This window comes from Diorhabda sublineata, chromosome X (genome assembly GCF_026230105.1).
Source record: "Diorhabda sublineata isolate icDioSubl1.1 chromosome X, icDioSubl1.1, whole genome shotgun sequence".
Lineage (NCBI taxonomy): Eukaryota > Metazoa > Arthropoda > Insecta > Coleoptera > Chrysomelidae > Diorhabda > Diorhabda sublineata.
Genome location: NC_079485.1, coordinates 26,008,015 through 26,025,915, shown reverse-complemented (window position 1 = coordinate 26,025,915; position 17,901 = coordinate 26,008,015). Strand labels below are relative to the sequence as shown.

The window sequence follows — 17,901 nt, the reverse complement described above, 5'->3', positions numbered from 1 at the left end:
GTATTTTAATTATTTTACTATTTAAATTTTAAAAAATGCTTTCACATTATGGCACTAAATATAAAACATAATGAATTTATTGATGATTGTCATATATCAATTGAAGTTTCTCATAGGAAATTGGTGGGTTTGGAGTCAGTTTCTTCAATTTTCATTATCTATCTCAACTAGTACCTTTAAAAATAATTCTAAATCATAGATACACATACATCTAAGATGCCTCTAAATTCGACTGCTGTTTCTCGACCTCTGCAACTCGTTTATTTACCAATTCTGTTTGAACATGTACAAAGTTTTGCATTAGTCTGTTATTATATTTAATAAATTTTGAAGAGCAATCTTCAATACACTCTGCTTCTTGTCCATCCAATGTCCTACTATTTACATTATCAACACATCTTTTAAAACACATTTCTGTCATTTTATTGTATAGTAGAAGAAAATCTTTGAACTAAAAAAAGTACATTAAGCTTAGCAATAACCACATATATTTAACATACATTACGTAAAGCTGCTTCTTCCATTTTAATAACAGAAAATTTTTTGAAAATGAAAGTTTTATTTTGACAAGTATCAGAATATTAGATATAACTTATAACTTAATTTCTTCTTCACTTTTAACATATACATACTAAAACGACCACAGAACTTGCATGTACCATAGATAAATAAAAAGTAATTTCGTTTTTTAATTCAACCAATTTTGAATTTTTGACTGACGACGCAAACAAACCAGTATTATTGTGAATTATTATGATTTCTCTACTTCGTCTTTAGTATTCGCAATTTTCATTATTTTTTATATATAGGAAAATTATCTATGCAAGAATAATTCTGCCAATTAATAGTGCTTATAAGTTCTTAATAATTTGATTTACTGATACATAACATTATAGAGCAGCATATGATACAAATAAGCGTTTTACAAATAAAATAAAACAAGTCAAATGTAATAATTTAGTAATTCGTTTATTTAAAGTAAAAAGGGTTTAATGATACTAAAATATCGATAAATTGGTTGCATAGACATTTTTTATACATTTATCCCTCCCACTTATGAAAGTAACTTACGATTGTCAAGTAAAACCAAAACACAACAGTAATGTTTGTTGTTTCAATTGATGTGTACTTGTATTTATCATGTTTTTAATTTGCTCTTTACGAAAATTTTGAACATGCCCAAATTTAAATTTAATTTATTACAAAGACTTCTATAAAACGATAATCAGAAATGGAATAATGGATAGTGAGTTACAAAAGTCAGTACTTTTGAGCACCTTTCATAATGGAAAGAAAAAAATACGGATTATTTTACATCAAGGAAACCTGGTTTGGGATAATGAAAAACCACCGTATGGTAAGTACCTAAATGGAAGTTAAGAATTAAATTAAAATGTTGACATTATACATTTATAGACAAAACATCTGTGCCAATTGAAAATATTATATCTGTGCAACAGAATTATATGAGATGTCATCCTAGTGAACCCAGACAGATTGATCCCAATTCTTTTGTTATTCATTATGCAGAAAGAGAAAGAGGTCCTAAATGGGTGTATAAAAGAATAAATCTTAAAAATTCAGATGTCAATTTAGTCACTTCTTGGGTGAAGACCTTACAAAACCATTTAAAAAGTAAGTATATTTTTAAATAAATCTCTTATTTAATTAACATTTACTTAGTTGGTGGATTATTGTTTTAATTTGTCAAATTAATTTTTTTGGATTTTCAAATAATAACAAAGAGTTTACAACATGAATTCATTCAAAATAGTAAAGAACAGTTACAATTTTTAAAGTTGAATATCAAACTGTGGATATGAAGGAATTGTGACAAAATTTACCCATAGGCTTTGAAGTGAAGCATTTTGGAATGCATATAAAACAATTGGCCTTAATCAAATCGTTATTTTATGTCTGACTTGGAAGTTCAGGATATGTACAATGTGTTTACTTATATTCAATTAAAATTCCATTTTCCAATACAGGAAGTCATCATCACAGATTTAATCATCTTATTAATTTTGTTTACTATATGAATTAGTATTGAAGAATAAAAGGCAGTAGAAATTAAATTAATGATTGTGGAGAATTGTGCAAATATTTCAGTCACTCAATTGTACTATATCTATAATTATTTTCTTATTGAGAACCATTATAAAAATCCGAGATATTTAAAAAAAATATGTAAAAATGAGCGTAATATTCACAACCTTGAAGATATTGTTTAAAATGTGCATGATAATATAATAACATTTTGCTTATGTAGTTTCTAACCTAAAAAAAATTAGTGCAACATGTTTTTAAATAAGAATCAAAAAGACCATAGTAAATGACCGTGAAATTAGAACACTGTTATTTTTGGAACAGGGTAAACTCATACCAGAAATAGAAGATTCAAGATTATTCAATGAGATGAAAATTACCATGAACACTAAAGATTTTTTTGTATTCTCTTTAATATCCATGAATACGCCATAAATCAATGGATTCTCAATAAAAAACAGATTTTTGGGGGTTATCAGCAGTTTTTTTAATAGTGAACATTCCTTAATCATATTTGTTAAAGTAAAATTTACATTCATAATTTCTCACTTTATCACCCTGTTTCACAAAATTGGTATTAAAATTTATTGTCATAGTAATTTAAGGTTATCAACAATATTACTTTTTATTTTCCTTTGTGTTTTATTAATTTTTAAATGAATGGTATGTAAATTGTAGCAAGTTGCTATAATATATAGTGATAAAATACTAATGTGTTAATAATGGCATAAAATTATGGTCATTATGCTCACCATAAACTAGCCAATATTTTAACAAAATTGTTGTGTCAGATATATTGTCACAATAAGTGATAGTGTAATACAAAAAGAGTTTTAAAATCAGTCTTTAGGAGGCAATTGATCTCTCAGTTTCACTAGATGCTGAAGTAGAACGTTTTGTAACAAATATTCAGCAAGCAGCTTGGGAGAATACCTCTGGGATTAAATACAAAACCAATGGAAATAACTACCCAGAAGAAATCAGGGATGTTGTAACAGAAAAAAGGGAAATTAAAAGAAAATGGAAACAAACCATAGCCTTGGCTGATAAAACAATGCAACACAACAACTAAACGTGAAATCCAGAGGATTATGAATTATTCAATTGCTAATTACCTCAGTGAATAAACTTAGTGTAGTGAAAAAAGAGTTAAAATCAGTGTTGAGCAGGCAAGCAGCTTGGGAGAATACCCCTGGGGTTAAATACAAAACCAAAGGAAATAATTACCCAGAAGAAATCAGGGACGTTATAAAAGAGACAAGGAAAATTAAAAGAAAATGGCAGCTAACCATAGCCCCGGCTGATAAAACAACTTCAAACAAAGTAAGACAACAACTAAATGTGAAACCCAGAGTATTAAAAATTATTTGATTGCTGAATACCTATAGTACCGTAACGCCAAATTGTACAGAGCAGTCTACACCAGTGAATCATTTCGAGTAGAAGGAGGTTACAAATGCAATTTAAACTTAATTGTACGACCTCTATTTTCTCTACAGAAGCGATCGGAATTATCAAAGCTCTCGAATTCATTGTACGATATGGCTATAAACATCTTATCATAATATCAGACTCCTTATCAGTTCTTACAAGCATTAATCAACCTTTGGATATAAATGACACTTTTGAAAATCAAACTATTCTAGAAATTAAACTGAAAGCTAATAAGCTATGCATAAAAGAATATGATATAAAATTTTTGTAGATTAAAGTCTGTCATAACGAACATGTGGACAATCTAGTAAAAGAAGCCATTAAAAACGGACTACCAGTCAATAACAAAAAGATATACACATTTACATCCAGAAATTCCCAGTCAATACTGGCATAGGAAGTATGAGTTACCTCGAAGTAGCATAGTCACTATAAGTAGACTGAAGTTTGAACATGCGATAGTTGTAACCGTCTTGGAACACATTTTTTTTATGTAATAGGTCTATGCAGGATAGAGAAGAAATATATGAGAACCTAATAAAAATCGATGTTTTATCTCCATTCAACTTAATGAGCTTACTAGCATTAAATAAGGCGAATGTCTTCAACATTCTATTAGGATTCATTAGAGGTTGTAAGTTAAAACTATAATCTAGTTAGTCTCGTCTCCTCTGTTACTCAACCAAAGATACCTGTTCCTCCCTGCACCTTGGTCTATTTTGCCTTTGAGTTAATCACCCTGAAGGACTACTGGGTGTGATACATATAGCCTTAATCCATCCAATGTGGTAATGACAACAGGTGATAATTTCAACACTGCAGCTAATGGCTAATTGGACGATGTCCTTCGGCCAAAAAAAATTGCTGAATACCTCAGGGACTAAACTTATGATAACAGTACGGATTATTCACTCTGGAAAGCAACTAAACGATTGAAAAGGCACAATTCTACATAACCCACCTTATAAAAAAGAGATGGAAGTTGGGGTCCAGATAAAAAGCCAAAAGATAATAGATTCGAGGAACTTTTAGAAAAACAACCTTCCAGAACAACGAAGGTGACGAAACACAAGACTAGAATAAACCAGAACAGAAGGATTCAGTTATCATACCCACTTCTCGAAAAATTAGTTTCTACGGTAATTATAACAAACTTAAACCCTAAAAAACTCTGGATTTAACCCTATCACCGGGGAAATCCCATAATAGCTTCCACGCAAAGTTAGTCAAGTTAACCATCCTTATTAATGCGTCATTCAGATTGAGATATGTATCTAACCTATGGAAAGTAGCACAGAGTAGAAGTCATAATGATACCTAAACCTAATAAACTTGTTATTTCGAAATTTTACGGTAAAACATATATTAGATGGAAAGAACATCATTCCATCTCATCAATTTGGTTTTCGAAACTGGTCGCTGAAGAACATCCCGATTGAAGCCTTCCAGGAATCTCCATGGCAAAGTGTATTGATGCGAGAGGGTCTTAGGTCGAGTAATATTGATAAATTGTATCATTCTAATCAATAACTTTTTAAATCCAGGCCTTAACGCATTATTTTCTAGACTAACCTGTATGTATCATAATTTTAAGATCACAGTCGATACTGGGTATTATTTGTTTTTCTGTTCACTTTATCTTCAAAACTAAATGAAATACATAAAAAAATAATCATACAAAAAGTCTCTGAGTTGTATATTTTGCATTTAGCGTAGTTTAAAAAATATGATTGTTATGAGATAAGAAAAAATGTCAATAAACTTTTTTTAGACAATTCAATTTCCTATCAAAAACAGTAAGACAATTTTTTCGTGCTTCTCATATTTGTAAAGGTTTTTTTGCAACAAACAATTTATATTTCCAACGTATGAGTATAGAATTATCAATTCCAAAGGTAAATGAATGTCTGTGTTTACCACAAACATCCTAAATAAAGGAACGAAATTATTATACACATTTAAATCATTCATATCGTAAATTTTATTTTGCGATAGAGGTCACAAAATGAAGTGAAACATATGAGATGTTCAAGTGGTTCTACCAGTTAATTAAACTCGCTATTTTATTTTGCCAATTGCAATCAAAACTTGGGGTAGTTGACATAATAAAATACTAAAAAATTAATGATAAAAAGTACATTGCTTCTGCGACATGTTAGGGACGTTCTGCCACCCTCTTAAAGACCTCCAATCTATCTGCCAATGTGAGCCCTAATTAGATAAGCAAAAACTCATCCTTTCACAGTAGCAAAGAATGCGTGCTGCATTAATTATTATATTAATATATCAGGGCTAATAACACCACCCTGAATCAAAATCTATGACGAAATGGAAATAGATCTTTTTTTGAGCAGTTTTTTTGGTTCCTTATTCATCTTTGAATTTGTTTGCCTAATATGTAAGCACGCTCCTCCAATTTGGAAAGATCATTGCACAGCTATTCACCAAAGAACGCGGAGCACGACCTTTATCTGCCCACTTTATGTTCAGAATCAGTTGAAGGTTCAATACTGCACAATTCGAATAAATGCACAGTCATTTGCAAATTGAAATTGATATTTACCGGAAAGTGCCTTCTATTTTATAAACGACTTATTGATTTTTAATCCACATTTTTATATAATTTGGTATTGCCGAATAGTTAGAATTATAATCTGATTTAATTTTGGCAATGCATTTGATGAATACTACATATAAAAATTTTTGGCATTTACTTTATGAATGGGAAGGGAATTTCGTTATTATGACAGAGTTATTATGAGATTATCGACAACTGTTGGGCTTTTTCCGTATTCTTATCTCCACTATATTACTAACATCTCATCTGAATATATAACTTTTTACTTATACTGTTCAACGTTAAATTTCACCTTTTCCCCCCATTTTTCCCACCCATTAAGTGGTTCTTGTGTTAAATAAATATATTTTTGGAAAAATTAACTATGTCATAGAAATCGTATGTAAGTTACGAGACAGGTACAACTTTATTTTAATTATATAAATATATACAATATCAATATTTTTGCCTTGAATCGAGTTGATGACACTTCAAGTGAAAGGTCAATATGTGTACCGATATAAAATAATGTTACGTTTCCTTTATTCGTGTATATATATATATATATATATATATATATATATATATATATATATATATATATATATATATCTTAGAGTCAGGTATTAATTTCCAAGGTCCTTTAGTAGCTTCTAAAATGAGTTTCAAAGTCTGCACCATATGGAAAATTTTTAATTATCGATTTGTTATTATTTAGATATTGGTAATACCTGATCTGAACAAATTTTCCCCGAAATAGTGCATGAATCAAATCAGTAACATTTTTTTTGGTACAATCATTTTTGATATTCGTGTTTGAGCGGTGTATGTCAATTAGTGTGTGTTTGTCAGCTGTTAGTTCATTATGATTGAAATTGTGATGAATTCCAATAGACTTACGGCAACGAAGTTTCATGACCCCACGTTGTTTAGTATTTGTTTGGCAGCCATCAATAGTGAACGTTTTCAGTGAATTTATATACATGGAAAAACTTGGTAATCGTTATGTGATACAATACTTTTATTTGGAAGGCCTTAGCCCAACCAATAGAAAAGCTGGACTATATTCTACTCTGGGTCAGACTATTCCTCCGTTATCGAAATATTGGGTAGCGGAGTTTAAACGAGGCCGCACGACCTGCGAAGACAAGCATCGCAGTTGTGTAACAAATGAGGTGATGACTCCAGAAATGTTGAAGAAAGTCCACAAAGCGTTACTGGATGATCTTCGACTGAAAGTGCGCGAGATAGCAGACATAGTAGGCATTTTAAAAAGTGCGGTACCTCGCATATTAACAAAATTTGGACATGAGAAAGCTGTGCGCGAGATAGGTGCCGCGTTTGATTACAATGGAATAAAAACAGTGTCGTGAAGATAGTTCCATCAATTGTTTGACAATTTTTCACTAAAATAAAGCCGAATTTTGCGCCGTTTTATAACCATGGATGAAACGTGGGTCCATTACTTCACACCTGAATCAAAAATACAATCAAAACAATGAACTGAAAAGAGAGAACTGGCTCCAAAGAAGGCAAAGACCGTTCCATATGCAAGCAAGGTTATGGCATTGGTTTTTTGGGATACGCGTGGGATAATTTCTATTGACTATCTTGAAAAAGTAAAAACTATCAACAGCGAGTATTTTGCGACAACGTTACAACGTTTGAGCGAAGAAATCAAGCAAAAACTGTTGCACATCCGTTATTGCAATGACCAAAATTAATGAATTAAACTTTGAGTTGCGACTTTATGTACCCTATTCGCCAGATTTAGTCACCTCGGATTATTTTCTGTTTCCAGACTTGGAAAAATGGCTCGGTGGTCACAAATATTCCAACAATGAAGAGGTGGTGTCGGCAGTTAATGACTATTTTGAAGAGCTTGACTTATTATAAACACGGTATCGAACTTGAACTTGAACATTGCTGGGAAAAGTGTATGAAGCTAAAAGAAGATTACGTTGAAAAATAAATATATTTTTTTCCAAAAGTTTTGTGTGTGTTTTTGGGCCAGGTACTTCTAAGATCATTCTCGTAATATCAAAAAAAGTTGATGCGTAAATAATCGTGTCAGCATCAGAAATTCTCAACATTTTTTATGAATCGAAAAACATATTTTGATTAATGCTTCGGGTATTTATATATAGATCATTAAGCATGATATTTAGTTGAAATTTTGTGAAAGTAATTCAATCTATATTAGGATGGTTTTTATATTAATAACTTTATTAAATTTGTATTAAAATTCCAACATTTTCTTGAGACATAGTTAGAATAAAACTAAGGAATTGTACTACACTACGTTGCATTCCATTTTCTTCATGATAATCCTTATAAAAGTATGTTTATTCTTATCAAAGTAATCTTATTTCTTCAAACTACTGTAACGATTTTCGTTATTTATTTACACTCTTTTTATTCGTGGGGTGAATTAATAAAAACTAACACTTACGTTCTTAATTTATATACACACTTTACGTTATTTATAATATAATTTTACTAATTCCTTTTATTCACTTCAACTATTTAATAAAAACTGAACTAACTGCGTTACATAAACTTATTTATATACCACAAATAGAATTCTACAAAGTTCTAGAACAAAAAGAAATACAAGAAAATAGGCTTTCCTAGAAATTATTTAAAAGAGATACTGTAATAAACTTCCTTTTAGAATAAAAAGTTCATCAAAGGCGCGTCGGCCATTTATAAAAAAGCAGGTGAAAGGCGCCGCGAATTTGCCGAATTTTAAAATTCCATTGTAGCTGGACAGGGCCGGCCTAAGGACTCATTTCGCGAGCTCTTTCGTAACACCACTATTACTGAACTGACATCAACAACTCATCATCAATCTCTCTCATCAACACTATGGATTTTCAGCACCCAGCTAAGCGGTAGTCTGCGACTTTCCTACTATCTGAAGGCAATGTTTTCTTTGTCCACCGATCGTCTTTGTCCGTTCAAGGTGACTAGACTATATCATCTGAAGCGCATACATTGCAAGCAAGTAATCCATTCCTCTCGTTGTCCCTTTGTATTATTTTCCATATTTTTGCTGTGTGTAAAGGATTTGAACTAAACTAAAACAATATAGGTATTGTTTATTAAATCACACGGACGAGATAAATACTACATACTTTTTAATGAAGATCGGGTGAAATATAGAAAATATTTAGACAATTTTATTTTTTCCATGTGATGAACACGGAAAATATATTTACCTTTTTTGACACTAAATTCATCAGAGCACGATAAAATTTTAATCAAGTTGTATAAAAAAGTCAAGAAGCTTTCAAAGATAATCATTTATCATTTGTATCATTTACATCTATTTTTTTCAACACACAGGTGAAAAAGAGAGTCCTGAAATATTTCACGATAAAAATAGAAAAATACTGTACTAGCTTTTTTATTCAAACTCATATTCAACAAATATTTCAAAATGAACAAGAATTTTGGCTGACAATAATAGTTTGCCGTTTCATCTTTGCCATATATAATAAAACTTATTAATTTGATCAAGACGACAAATTTTGATTCGATATATAAAGAACGAGCGAAATTGAATGTTTTCAAAAAAATACAGAAGTAAGGATTCATCAGATTTCTAAAAGACCTTCAAAAACTTTAACCCTTAACAGAAATTTTTTTTATTAACGAGCAATTAGTTAAACCAACTGATCTTTTATGACCAATTCTGATCTTTTAAATGGTATAATTAAAATCTACACATGAGGTACTGAAATCACGGAGCTTGAAAGGTGACATACTTCAGAAAAGTAAGCGGAATCCTACCTGAAATGCTTCCGGCCATGTAGTCAAGTGCATTCTCAGCCAAGGAAGTGTTAAGAGATTAATTAATTTGTTTTTTTTTAATCATTCACCTTACTTTTTATCATACCTCGTATATATACTTGAAATTTGGCACATTTTAGAAATTACCACTTCCTCTTATCTTCTGACGGTTCAAAATTGATGTGAACGACTATTTTTTCAAAATTTGTTGAATTACTCTATAAAAATATAATATTTATCGTTTTATCTTCTTTATCAATTTGCACAAATAATCGGAATGATAACTAAATTAGTAGTGTGTGTAAATAAGAACATGACGCAATGTAATTCCATTGTAAATAGTAATTCCTGAATGTTGGGAAACAGTTCAAGTTTGAGGTAAATATCTACATGATACAAATATATTTCACTATGTACTGGGTGATTCACTTAAACTTCGAAATACAAATCTGTAATTTCTTATAAAAAGATAGGAAATGAAATCTAGGAGGCTTGTCTATAAAATAAGGTTCCCAACGAATATTCACAATAAAAAACATGTTTATTGGCATCGAATAATACATGTTTGAAAAGCTTGGACTACCCTCTATTTGTCGACACCAGCGCCATTTAGATCAATGCATTTTTGCATGTGGTGTACCATCTTTATGCCTAAGTCGTAGAAGTCTGCCACCGCGACGCAAATATAGCTTAAAACCTCTTCTTTCAGCTTTTCGTTGGATGTGAAAAGTGTTTGTTTAATTTAGGGGAGAGTTGGTATTCAATGAGGACCAAATCTGGATTTGCAAGGGGGCGTGAGACAATATTCCGTCCAAATATGTATATCCGTCTTTTAATTCTCTGCACCATTTGCCCTCATGCTGCACAATCATACAATATTCCTTACACATGTCACACATTTGAGAATGTCCACCGGAGGATCCTTTTTTGCACATAAAAAACGAATCACAGAGCGTAATTCGCACCTGGCGTGAAAATCAAATGAAAGATCCATCTTCCACGGCCGACAAAACAAGATGAACGTTGTAGACAGTCGTCGTTTAAGTCTGGAGGCTCCTACATGGATTGTGTCTTATCATTGGTCTTAGTTGTTTCGCTTGGGACGAGAGTCATTAGAAGATGACCCACGTGTGGAAGGTTCTGTGAAGGTGCCTTCTCCAGATATTAGCGGAAGAAATTGTTCTAAGTAACCGGCACCTAAAAACAAAAGAAACTGCAGCACAATTCGGGATTTCTAAAACAAGTGTTCTATTGATCGTACATAAGCGCATTTAAATATGACAAAAATTAGTGCGAGGACTAAGAAAGTATAATCCGACTAATTGAAACGAATTATGAATCTATGGTTTTTTACTATGATCCGACATCCAAAAGAGATTCCATGGAATGGCCTCAGAAAGGAGAGCCCGTGCTCTCCTTTTGGGATTGTGGGGTATCTTTTATATTGACTCTAAGGAATCAGATACACCGTGAGCGCGGCATATTACTTTGACTCACACACAGGCAGTTGCGTCAAAAAATTATCGAGAAATGGCGAGTAAAAATCAACCGAAGTGTGCGCTTGCTTCATGCTTCATGTCCACACTGCGTCGATTTCCAATCGAGTTTAAAAAAACGTTGGACTGATTGTATTGCTCTTGGAGCAAACCGAAATTTGGCTATTATACCAAGTAATTTATTGATGGGACACATTGATACTGATATATTCTCAGTTTATTTTACTAAAAATATTATTTTTGAAATATTAATCTTGTCTGTTTGTGCGGTTTATAAGAGAACAAAATGTCTCTAGCTCTGTTTTCAAGAAAGGTCAATATTTAATTTTTCCCAATTACCGATAATTGTCATTTATATTAATGTAAGTATTACCGGAAAAATGATAATCGTATACGTGGCATGTTTTGAATTACAAGTAAATAACATTTTAATTGACATTGGAAACGCACAGCCTTATATTCAGTGGATTTGTCCAAGTGACCTCTAAAATGTATACGTAAATATAATATGGGTTCAATTTTTGAGCCGCATTATGGGTCGGTTTATTTTTTGTATCAATTCTATATTATAACAATTATGGATATATTATGACTTTAGAGCAGTTAAAAAGAAATTTAATTTTGTAAATATTTTGAAAATAAAAATCGCATTGTTCAGTAAGTATATAATAAAATTTTATGAAGAATTTATTTCTTATAGAACGAGGAATTATGTATAAAACAATTTTAAAATAAATGAAGTCTTTCTATAATTTTGGCCTTGTTAAAATGTGCATGTTATAAACACATTTCGTTTTATTTAAACTTTCACTTGGAATTTTTTTTACCCTACTGTTAGGGTTGCCAACTGTACTATAATATATAGGGTATTGTACTATATTTCGGGTTGGCGTACATACATACTGTATAGTATACATACAGTATATACATACTGTATATATAGTACGCATAAATACTATATTGTCAACACCGAACGAAAACGGTTAACGATCTTTTATATAAAATTTTGAGTGAGGCGATTTCGTGTAACGTAATTTTGGACGCTCCTCCTGATATTTTCCATACCAACTCGAGGCGATGGCAGCACGTCAAAGTTGTCAATACCAAATTGACAACACCTAGAGAAGTTTTAGGTTTGTTTTATTTTTGTTTGAGATTTGGTATTTCTTCTTAAATATTATTAAGTTGTGATGAATCTGCAAATGGAATGTTTGATTATGTTAACAGTATCCCATCACAATCCTTTTCTTTGAGTGTCTGGTCTGAGTTCAGACAGTTCGAATGTCAATTTTGGTATTAACCAATCTCTTCTATCCTTTTAACTATAGTGAAACAATATTAGAAACTTCAAATTTTCGAGAAAAATTGAACATCGAGTTGGACAATGTTTATTCAGAATCAACAATATTGAATGAAATCTTTGCAAAAGTAAAAAATTGTTGTTGGTTTACTGAAAAAAAAAACACAGGGGGACAAGGACTGCATATTTTTAAAAATACTGAATATAATTGCCAAAATTTATTTTAAATAATTTCATTACTCATTTCTATTCCTACCACGGCGTTTACAGAAAGAATTTTTTCTGTTTTGAATTCGAAATGGCGAGAAGAAAGAAATAAAAGTAGTACCTAGTTAATAAAAATGAGCTTTTGGTCTATGTTAATTTAAAAATTGAATGTAATTAAGTATCTTACACTTTTATTTCATAAAAAACATTGTTAAAAATGTCCAGATCTTTGTCTACTTTTAATTATTTCCAAAAAATACTAGGTGTACTATATTTTTTAGAGCTTATTCTGAAAAAAACTGAAAACATGTTGGCAACTCTACGTAACGTCCCAATTCTATTATTTATTTCAGTTTTGGTTCGTTCTTTTTATTTTCGTGATTTTCCAAGTGCTTCTTGGCATTCTTATTTGGTATTGCTAAAGGTTTGCTGGCTTTTTATTATGCTGTAGTACAATTATTTATACAACAAAAAGAAGGATGATATTCAGAAATTATAAAATCAACTTCCTCCTATAAACAAGCACTGAAAATTGTGAAATAAAACCTTAAAGATAGTAGGTATTACGAAAATATGATATGGAAGTGTTTACATAATTATTAATGAGTACTAGAGAATGAATAATTTTTTTTCGAAATGGGTACCTAACAATTAAACAAAAACATCCGCGAATTGATGATTTGATTGAGTATTTTTTTAGCTACTTGGGCAAAATAAAATCTTTTTCATCTATATGTGACAACAGACGAAATATTGATTCAACAGTATGTATACCTAAAGGCCGCTTGACATGATGCAATACAACGTGAAATGCAAGGTGCAATATTTCTTGATGAAAAGCATGCGCACATGAAGTTCAGCTGATTGTTTCATGCAAGATCTCTCACTTGCAACATCATCGGTTCGGTGCCATTTTTGTTGCGTGCAAGCTGCAATTCTAGGAAGAAATCAAGTTACTTTTGGCTTAAAAACCAACCTGTCCATCAGGCTCCACAACCAAGGCAGCAGTAGATATAATTATTGACAGTGATCCACTGACCACTTTTTCACTTCGTGCATGCAATTTCTTGTACCATGTCAAGCGGCCTTGAAGGCAGTAATCTAAGTGTGCTGAACCCAAAAAAAAAATATCACCTAGTGTTCCCAATCTTGGTTTACTCCAGTTTTGGATCGTTTTTATTATTTTCGTGGTATTTCACATGCTTATTGCTGTTCCAATCTGGTTTCGCTATTAACTAACGAAACCAGCGCCGCTACAGATAAAGTATACATGCACCAAAGGTTGGGGACTGTCAGCTTTTTAGCCTACTATCGAATGCGATGTGTACAATGTCTATAGACAAACCAGTTTAGCCGTGACCTTCGTTTGTATAGGGGCTGTTTTTCTGTTTTGCCTAAAAAATTATCGATGTAAAAATAAAGCAACGGATTGTTGTGAGATTTCACGCGAAACATGGAAAAACTGCAACTGCTAATTTATTGAAACAATTATATGGCAATGAATGTTTGACACGTCCACGTGTTTTAGTGTTTTCAAGATAGCCGAGAAGATGTTGAAGATGATTTACGCTCGGGTCGTCCTTCCACGTCGAAAACGGTTGAAAATATCGAAAAAGTTGGTAATTGGTATTGGTAAAGAATGTGTGCGGCAAATTTTATATGAAAATTTTGATATGCGAAAAGTGTACGCCTCATTCCGTACTGTCCGTCAAGAGATTTTTAGTCAAGTACAACATCCCATCGTTAGGCCCACTCCACTTTATTCGCCAGATCTTCCATTGGGCGACTCTACCTTTTTCCTAATCCAAATCTGCATTAAAAGAAACAAGATTTGAGTCTGTTGGAGCTGTGACAGAAACAGCGGCGCGCGTCCTGAAGAAACTGACAAAAAAAGACTGTTTCGAACAATGGAAGATTCGCATGAAGAGATGTAGGGACAACAAAAAGGAGGATGATTTTTAGAAATTATGAAAGCAGAAATATGAAAGAATAGCCAAAAAGCAAATAATAAAGTATTTCGTCGCTACTGTTTGAATTAACATTTTAATGCTCTCCAATCCACCAATATTTTAGAGCGAAGTGGGATGACGTCATCTATGACGTCGCACGATCGCTTGCGACGTCTACGTGCTTTATGTTGAACGATGCAAAGGGTGTTACAATCGTGGCCGTTAAGTGGAAAGTACCCTTAATTGTTGTTGATGTACTAAAGTCCGATAAGCCATCTTTTTAATAAACTATACTTTTCGCATCATATATCATATTTTTAATATGTCAAAGTTGTTTCTTAAACCAAATTGTCAATAAATTTTATTTTCTCTCATTTTAATGTTAGGTTTATGGAAGTTAGGTGTCATTTATATATAAACATTACCTTCCAAAAAGCAACCATGCAATTTTGTATATAAATTTATTTTAGTACAAATTTTAAGGATTTATTGTTAAAAAATATTGATTTTCGTTTGGGAGGTAGGAAATAAACTACCCCAAAAAATACCTTTGAAATTATTCATAATATAAAAAAAAGGAAGAAAATGGGGAAATTAATATTATCTGTAAAAATTTTTCTTGCTTATGTTTTTTAGAAAAAGTGATTTTTGGGTTATTTTTTGACTATTTGCTTCACTCTCAATATATTAAAAGATACAGGCTTTCTTTTTGGATCTTGTGAGAAAACGTTTTTCTTTATTTTGTTTCAGGTTTCAAGAGGCCAAAACGTCTCCTTTTGTTTGTGAATCCATTTGGAGGCAAAAGAAATGCTATGCAAATATACGAAAAATATGCCAAAAATTTATTTCAAATAGCCGGTATAGACGTGACGGTGAATGTTTCTCAAAGAAAAAATCAAATCAAGGATTTTGTCATCAACCATAATTTAGATATTTTTGATTCGGTGGTATGCGTGGGTGGAGATGGAACCGTGTCGGAGTTATTCAATGGTTTGGTGTTGAGAGAGTGCAAGATTAAGGGAATCATTCCAGATGACATTAACCAGATTTTACCTAAACCGAAAATCCCCATAGGCATCATTCCAGGTAAATTATTCTAATTATTTTAAATTGAATGTTTTTTATGTCTATCTTATCTGAGAATCATAATTAGTTGAATATATGAAATGAAATTATTTATTTCGCTACGAAAACTATTTTATCCATTAGAAGAGTTATTCGGAAACTATGATCCGGGGTAGGAAGATCGCCTATCAGCTGATTGGGGATCCTAATCCAGAATGAGATTTCGATAACAGTTTCCGAACGTCGCGTTCAATTTTCGATGGAAATATCAAATTTAAAATCTACGGCGGTCTTTTTGATTGGGTATTAAACGTCAATTTTTATCTTTCAAAAATCATTAACAGAAATTTTAAGAAGATACTTAAAATCATATATTGTTTCTGAACACAACAGTGTTCGATCGATAGGATCCTTCCAATCCTGATAGACCAATCGGTAAATTAACTAAATTAACTGAAAAGTTGTTTCGTTTGTTAATGTTCTTTTGAACTCTCAAAATTATGAATTCCCCTTATATGGTTGTCTCATAAGCAGCATAATTGATAGGTTTTTATATTTTTCCGCATTTCAAGATAAAAATAGCTTATTGGTCTTAAACTTTGGTGCTGAATGTGAGTAATTCGTTCAATAAAAATTATTAAAAATTTATTATACAATTGTATAAGTGGAAAAATTAACGCTTGAAAAAATAATTGAAGGTTTTTATATATCATGTTTTAAATTTGGAATTTCCATCGAAAATTGAACGCGACGTTCGGAAACTGTGATAAAAACCTCCTTCTGTGTTAGGAACCTAAATCAGCTGATGGACGGACGATTTACCTGAACCAAGATATGTAATAGTTTTCCAAAATAACTCCGACTATTTCGATCAGTTTCCGAAGGACAGTAAACGTGATCATTATTTTTGGAACTTCAGCTCATGATCAGATTTACCCGATTATAAAATATTTCGTTTTAAAAATTCAAATAAAAATTAATCATTAAAGCGATAAATAGCTAGGTTAATAAAGATTGTGTGGGAGTATAGCCTTGTATGTGGACAGATTTTCTGCAACAGACAGATAAAAACGTGTATATTGAATAACAAAATTTATTGTCTACTTTCATTGAATGGATATGTTACTGATATGATTATCACATCACTCATATTTATTAAAATAGTAGATGTTATTGGTAAATGAGCTTATAATTTTTTAAAACGTCAGTAATACATATAGTTCTTCCAATATCAATTGCAAATTATAAAAGCTTATATAAAAACCCTTGCCGACAATTTTGTTTGATCTACGTAGATACCTAATTTTATAAATTTATTATTTTTGAAATATGTATATATTATTTAAACAGATGCATTTCACAGTAGTCCTACTTGGAACTTAGAAAAAAATCATTATTATACCTCGTTAACTTGCTACAACTGAATAAGAAATTATAAAACGTGAATAGACGAGTAAAATGTACCTGCTTGTAGGGTGCTTGGTTTAAACAGGGTAACAGACGTGAACTGAGCCTATTCGTCTATTAGAACTTTGGTAGTCTTTTATTTGACGCAAATAATCTTCGAACTATCCTTGACGATTCGATTATTGCCATCCGTTTATTCAGTTTTTTGTGTTTAAAACCACATGCTGACAAAACTTGACGCAATGTTTCTAAACTGGTATAATTGGATAATCTGCTACCTTTTTCTATATTACTTCTAATGTGACTACTCGATAAAAGGAAAATGTATTTACTCTAGTTAATTCTTATTATGTTTGCATCATCAGATTGCTGAATATTCTCCTTTTTTAAATACTCGAATATATTTGAAATAACTTGCTGTATTTGTATATCTAAATTTTTATTATTAACTTCATACCTGTCTTTATTTTCACTACGCTGTGTAATTTCATTGTCTTCATTTGCCCATGGTCTAAAGAACGCCATATTTCTATTTATTTAAAGAAATTTATGAATTAAATAAATCTCACCTAGCCACGCCACTGCTCACCGCAGACTGTCCAGCGGGAATATTTCGAAGATATTGTGTTCATACGCCTACCGACG

At 31.5% G+C, this 17,901-nt stretch overlaps 2 protein-coding genes across 2 annotated transcripts in view; one reads left to right on the top strand and one right to left on the bottom strand.

Moving 5' to 3' along the window:
• LOC130451231 (mitochondrial import inner membrane translocase subunit Tim10 B) lies at positions 1-638 on the bottom strand. The gene is made up of 2 exons (XM_056790116.1): positions 501-638; positions 1-451 (listed from the first exon to the last, which is right to left on the bottom strand). Exons 1-2 carry the CDS (start codon positions 522-524, stop codon positions 212-214), a joined length of 264 nt encoding a protein of 87 aa, XP_056646094.1. The 5' UTR covers positions 525-638; the 3' UTR covers positions 1-211.
• A 99-nt stretch (positions 639-737) lies between these two features.
• The window catches only part of LOC130451229 (ceramide kinase), a 30,065-nt gene continuing 12,901 nt past the window's right edge, over positions 738-17,901 (top strand). Inside the window, exons 1-3 of the mRNA XM_056790114.1 lie at positions 738-1,357; positions 1,417-1,635; positions 15,535-15,870. Coding sequence (XP_056646092.1) covers positions 1,240-1,357; positions 1,417-1,635; positions 15,535-15,870 — 673 coding nt within the window. The 5' untranslated portion in view covers positions 738-1,239. The remainder of the gene's footprint in view (positions 1,358-1,416; positions 1,636-15,534; positions 15,871-17,901) is intronic.